The 5,844-nt window shown below is 63.3% G+C and overlaps 2 protein-coding genes across 2 annotated transcripts; both read left to right on the plus strand.

The window, feature by feature from the left end:
• The first annotated feature begins 247 nt into the window (after positions 1-247).
• On the plus strand, positions 248-2,401 carry LOC130265443 (uncharacterized). Its single transcript, XM_056514543.1, has 6 exons — positions 248-710; positions 841-905; positions 1,010-1,159; positions 1,343-1,491; positions 1,810-1,960; positions 2,165-2,401. Exons 1-6 carry the CDS (start codon positions 590-592, stop codon positions 2,399-2,401), a joined length of 873 nt encoding a protein of 290 aa, XP_056370518.1. The 5' UTR covers positions 248-589.
• Positions 2,402-2,479: 78 nt separating this feature from the next.
• On the plus strand, positions 2,480-5,603 carry LOC130264880 (maestro heat-like repeat-containing protein family member 7). Its single transcript, XM_056513486.1, has 9 exons — positions 2,480-2,588; positions 2,849-2,963; positions 3,110-3,247; positions 3,462-3,638; positions 3,770-3,925; positions 4,071-4,172; positions 4,517-4,619; positions 4,883-4,939; positions 5,235-5,603. Exons 1-9 carry the CDS (start codon positions 2,515-2,517, stop codon positions 5,432-5,434), a joined length of 1,122 nt encoding a protein of 373 aa, XP_056369461.1. The 5' UTR covers positions 2,480-2,514; the 3' UTR covers positions 5,435-5,603.
• Positions 5,604-5,844: the final 241 nt, after the last annotated feature.

Raw genomic sequence — 5,844 nt, forward strand, 5'->3', positions numbered from 1 at the left:
CTGCTTGTTGTTTGAGCCGCTCCTCAAGTTCCTCTTGGGCTGTCCTCGACACTCAGGGAACATCTTCCTTCCAAGCTGGGGCAGTTTAGGGGGGTGGGGGTGTCCCCAGGGCACGTGGGGGTGTGTCCTAGGGCTCTTTGTGACACAGAGCACCGTGGTCACCGTGGGATGGAACAGAACACAGCGTACAAGGGTGACCCTTTGTGACACGCGGTGACATAGGTGCTGGCAGCGACACGGCCACGCCACAGTGCTCGGTGCACGCGTCGGGACAGGACGGAGAGAGCGGTGCTGTGAGGAGCCCCCGCACAGCCAGCTCGTTCCTTGCTGACCCGGAGCTTTCCCGAAGTGCTACCTGTGCAGGTGACCTCGAGGCCAGACTGCGGGACTCGGCGAGCCGGAGCATTTCCAAAGCGTCTGCCGTCCCTGCGGCCGCTGCCCTCGAGGACAGACTGCAGGACTTACTGTCCTTCAGCCTTCCCAAGGCTTCTCTGTTGCAGCTGTGCTTTCAAGGCACACCTGCAGCACTTGATCTTTGAGTTTTTCCCAGGCATCTCTCCTGCAGGCCCTCCAAACTCCTAACAGAGACATGGAGCAGACACCTCCCAGGGTGCCCAAGCTGGCCTGGGTGAAGGAGGAGGAGGAGGAGGCTGCAGCTACCTCAGCACAGCAGCCTGGAGAGCTGGAGCAGCTCCAGCTGCTGCAGGAGGGTGAGTGCCAGAGCTGGGCCACAGGGCTGGTGCATCCCAGGGCTGTCCCTGGCTGGGAATGCAGGGCTGGGCCCTGCTCTCCGGCCTCTCCCGCAGCCCCTCAGCCCTGGCTGCGCTCGCTCTGTGCCAGGTGCAGCCATGGACTGGACACAAGAGCAGGACCCTGCCCGTGGCCGCTTCCGCAGAGCAGCGCAGGTACTGCAGCCATCCCCACCTGGGCTGGGCCTGCTGTCACTGCTCAGCCCAGCACCGTGCTGGAGCACTCCATGGATTCTCCCTCTCTTCCTGCCCTTCTGCAGATGATCTGTGAATTCATCGTGCGCGTTTGGCGGGAAGAGACCACCGGTGTGGGCACTGGGCCTTCGGCAACCTTGCACCTCTTCAGTGCTGAGACCAGTGCTGCCATGCTGGATTTGCTTGTGGAGAAGGGTGTCTCCAATCCAAAGCAAGTAAGCAGCCTGTGGCCAGGGCTTGATCACCCCAGGAACTGTGTGGCGCCTCAAGCCGGCTCTGCTGGCTTCCCTCAGCCTCTGAGGCCCAGCCCAACGTGGTGGGAAGGGCAGCACTTCTCAGGGGAAGCTGGGGAAGTTGCTGCTCTGGCAGGTCTCCAGGTCTCCCCACGCCTTCTGCAGGTGCCAGCCATGGTGAGGTACATCCACAAGTGGCTCACGGCCAATGAGTCTGCTGGGCACAGGCTGGACAAGGCCCTGCTGGAGCTGACCAAGGAACACCCCTATGATGTGCTCATGACTCTCTTGCGCTGGGCCCCATCGGGTGACAGGTACCTTGGGCAGCCCCACCTGCCTTGAGGGCTTAGGGTTCATCCCCCGTTACCCTGCAGAGCCTGTCCCTGCTGAGTGCCACACAGGGGCACAGCTCCAAGCCCCTGCGGCCCCTCCGTTTGCAGTGCTGCCGTGTCAGCCCCTGAGCGTGCTGCCACGCTCCCTCCCTACGGGGCTGCACCCCCGTGAGCTGGCTGGGCGCTGCTGGCCAGGGCCAGAGGGCAGAGGCAGGGCTGACGGCCAGTGCAGGTCCCTGCAGCAGCCCAGGCCACGGTGCTGTGGCCGAGACCCCCTGACACAGAGCTCTGACCCCACAGAGCTGCTGCGGCCATGTGGGGGGTGATCCTGACCTCCACGGGGACTGCGGAGCCGGCGCTGCAGATCCTCATCACTGTGCTGAGCGCCTGGCCAGTGGACACCTCTGTGTACACCTCTGATGGGGACAGCACAGGAGTCTTTGCTCTGGCTGTGAGTTCCTGCAACTGACCTCTGCTTGCCCCTAGGGCCACCTCCCCACAACTGCATCTGCCTGCCTCAGGCACTGCGCTGAACCTGGGGCACCAGCCTGGCTGCTCCCACGGTGTCTCTCCCGGCCTCTCCCTCGCATGCTCAGGCCCTGCACATGGATGTCTTGGCACCTACTCTTGTCTCTGGGTGCTTTATTTCTTGTAGGCAACCGTGACACTGTGGAATGTCTTCAACTGGACCTGGTGCCCACCTATAGTGTTGGAGTACTCCCCCTCTCTCTTTCTGCGTCTGCTCTTCCAAGCTTTCATCAGCACACTGTATACACCAGAGGTGGTTGATACCTTCTGGAAGGAATGCCAGGAGCAACTCGGCCTTGCCACCAACCCCCCAAAGGTGCTCCATCCCAGTCCCGCCAGTCTCCCCATCCCTCCCATGCCCTAAGGCAGGAGTCAGGGCTGCCAGTGTGACCTGGGCTTTGCTCTGCACACAGGTTTGCAGTGCAGACTCTGAAGGTGCTGCTCTGCCGAGTGCAGTGTGAGCATGTGGTGTTGGCCATGGAGCGCAAGGGTGGCTGGGACACGCTGCTCTATGCTGGCACCCACCACTATGCAGTGGGTCTGCTGGCCAGGTGAGACCCCCTTCTCCACGCTGCTGCTGCCATTTGTGCCCAGAGTGCCCCACACAGTTCCTGTGGCCATGGGTGAGAGGGCCTTGTCACAAACAGAATGAAGAGCAGACTGGAAAATGATGCCAGGGGAGGGTGCCCGGGAACAGCCGCCTCCCAAAGAGCCCACGGGGTGCTTGGGAACAGACCAGGCCTCTGGGAGTCAGCCCTGGGAGAGCTTTGCCCGCCTGGCTCAGGGGCAATGGTGTCTTTTTCCCCACCAGGGAGATGCACGGTGTCTCTGTGTATTGGCATCACTACATCATGTCCTACCTCTTGGAGCTCCTCAGCCAAGGCATTTCAGACTGGGAACTGCCTGCCATGGCGTTCCTTGTGGAGGTGAGCCCCATGGCCAGCGCTGCCCTGCTGAGCTGACTCCCACCCCTCTGCCCTCTCACAGCCACTGCTGCCTGGAATGGCGCAGCCCTGTGCAGTTCTGAGCTCCTGCCAGCTGGGCACCCCGGTCACTGCTTTGTGCCTTCCAGCTCCTGGAGTTCGTGGACTTCAGTAAATGGGCTGACGGCATCCTGGAGATCATGCCAAGGCACCTGCAGAGCGAGTCCAAGGAGATGCAGCGCCTGGCTCTCAGAGGCCTCGTGGTGCTCAGCAGGGACCCCTCGATGGTGAGGAGGAGGCAGCGGCTGAAGCTGTGCTGGCAGCGTGGCACTGGGGAAAGCAACCCCTTGAGCTTAGCTGGGCTTCGGTAGCCGTGGCAGCTGCTCCCAGCTCTCCTGCGTTGCTGTCCAGCTGCCCGAGTGCTCCAGGACAGGCCTGCGGCCCCTGGGCTCCATGGCAGCAGCAGCAGCATGGGGTTGCCCAGCCTTGTGTTCCATGCAGAACAAAAGAATGCACACCCTGACTGAACGCCTTGTGGACCTGCTGCGGGATGCAGATGAAGAAATTGTTGAGACGAGCGCCGTCGTGCTCAGCGCTCTGCTGCTGCACAGAGACCTCGCCATACCCAGCCCCATCGCCCTGCGGCTGGCTGCAGCGCTCTGGCCACTCCTGGACAATGTAAGGCTCTGTGTCCCCAGCCACGGCCAGTGGGAGCTGCCCCCAAGTGTGGTGTCCCATGGATTTCTGGGCCTGTGAACAGAGGGACCTGGAGCAGCTGATGTGGAGGGCTTTTGCTTCCTTTCCAACAGGACAAACGCCAAGTGCAGCTGCTCTCCATTCGCCTCTTCCAAGATGTGATGAGGTTGGTAGAGGCAAAGGGGAAAAAGGCCCTGAAGATGCTTGTGAGCAAGAGCCTGCTCCCGCTCTTCTTCAACTGCCACAATGAGAACGTGCGCGTGGCAGAGGTGAGGACTCCTGGCCGCTGGTGTCCCCATGCTCAGCTGTCTCCCTGCACCCTGGCACCTCATGGGCTCCAGCCTCCTCGTGGCCTTGGCACAGGGAGGCAGCTCCTGTGCCCTGGGCTGCCGTGCCATCTCTGGCTCTCTGCAGGCCTCTCGGGAAACGCTGCTTGCTGCAGTGAGCTTCCTCAAGAGGAGGGATCTGGAGCATCTGGTGCTGACGGATCAGATGTGGAGGTTTGGGGAGTGCTTGGTAAGGACAGCCTGCAAGCCCCAGCCCCAGCCTGGAGAAGCCCCTGCCCACGGTGCCCAGTCTGTGGGGCTGGCAGCTGTGGCCCCTGCCCAGTGCTGCACCCAGGGGCACCGGCCTGCGCCCCACACGCTGCTCCCTTCCCCGGGCTGCCCAGGCGGGCTCTTCTCCAGGCTCCTGTGGCCCCAGGGCAGGAGCTGATGGAGCCCCGACCCAGCCGGGCTCTGCTGCGGGGCAGCACCGCGCCTTGCCGGGCCCTCTGCTCCCCTCGGGGCTGTGCGGGCAGGGCAGCCCGGGCCCAAGGGGCAGAGCCCGCCCCGACCCTTCCCTCCCGCCGCTCTCCGCAGCTGGCACAGGACAGGGACCGAGCGGCCGAGCACCTGCGGCAGGCCCTGCCGTACCTGCGGAGCCCACAGGAGCCCCTGCGAGAGGCGGCCGTCCGCTTCATGGGTGAGCACACGGCCGGCTCCCTCCCCGCCCCGCCGCAGCTCGGCCCCAGCCCCGGCAGCTGCTGCCATCCGGGCCGGGGCCGTGGAGCCCCGCCTGGCCTCGGGGCTGCTGCCGCCCTGTGCCAGCCGTGCCCTTGGGCGGCAGGGTGCGGCGAGGGCCCGGGCTGAGCCCTGCAGGGGAAGGAGGTGCGGCGGCCACAGGGCTGGCAGCGCCGCTGTGGGGCAGCCGTGCCGCTGGGGCCGTGACGGGCTCTGTGTTGCCAGGGCTGGCCGGGCGGTTCCTGAGAGAGCAGCAGCGAGAGTTGCAGCTCATGAGCAGGGGTGAGTGAGGCCGGCGGGCTGGCAGCGGGGGCTGGCGCTGGCAGCTGCGTTCCCTGCCCCGGCTGCGGAGGGCTCTGCTCCCTGCGCGCACCAGGGGCGGCGTGGGCAGAGCACAGAGACCTTTCAGGGGCCTGTGCGAGGGAGAGTCGGGGCCAGCACCTTCCAGCTGCTCCTTGCTGTCTCCTGCTGCCTCCAGGCCGTGGCAAGAGCTGGCGGGCATGGACGGGTCAGGAGGGTCTCCCCAGGTCCCCGCAGATGCAGGCTCTGACTGTGCCTCTGTTTGTCTCTCTTCCAGCCCTTCAGGACATGGCAGATGACATCAGCCCTGCCATCTCATGCCTGGCACTTCAAACTCTGTACATAAACATGGCTGTACAGAGCATTCCCTCCTCCCGGCTCGGCAGGATGAGAGATGGATTCCGCAGGCTCTGGAAGTCACGGCCTTCCCTGGGTGGCCGTGGCCGGTTCTCCTGCTGGAATGCTGTGGAGAACTGATGTGGGAGTGTGCCTCTGCTGGGGTCACCTGAGCCTGCAGGGAAAACCTCTCCTCTTCATGTAGTTTTTTTGGGTTTTTTTTTTTTCCTAGTGTAATAGTTTAGCAAATTAGTAAAATACTAGATTAGTTAATTAGGAATTAGTAGGATTAATAAACTGCTGCTGTTATACACAGAGGTCCAGGAGCTTCCTTTTGGTGCCCGGAGTCTTCAGGCCATTGGGGAAGAGGGGAAAAAGGGTGCTTGTGCTCGGCAAGTGGCCAAGGGAAAGTGGCCAAAAGCCCCTTGATCTTTGGTGGTTCTGCCGAAGCCTTAAGGCTTCCAACAGAGCGGCTGGGCCGAGGCTGGAGCTGTGGCAGGGATCCCTGAGAGCCTGGTCCCTGGAGATGGTCAGCAAGGGACAGTGGGAGG

This window comes from Oenanthe melanoleuca, chromosome Z (genome assembly GCF_029582105.1).
Source record: "Oenanthe melanoleuca isolate GR-GAL-2019-014 chromosome Z, OMel1.0, whole genome shotgun sequence".
Classification (NCBI taxonomy): Eukaryota; Metazoa; Chordata; class Aves; order Passeriformes; family Muscicapidae; genus Oenanthe; species Oenanthe melanoleuca.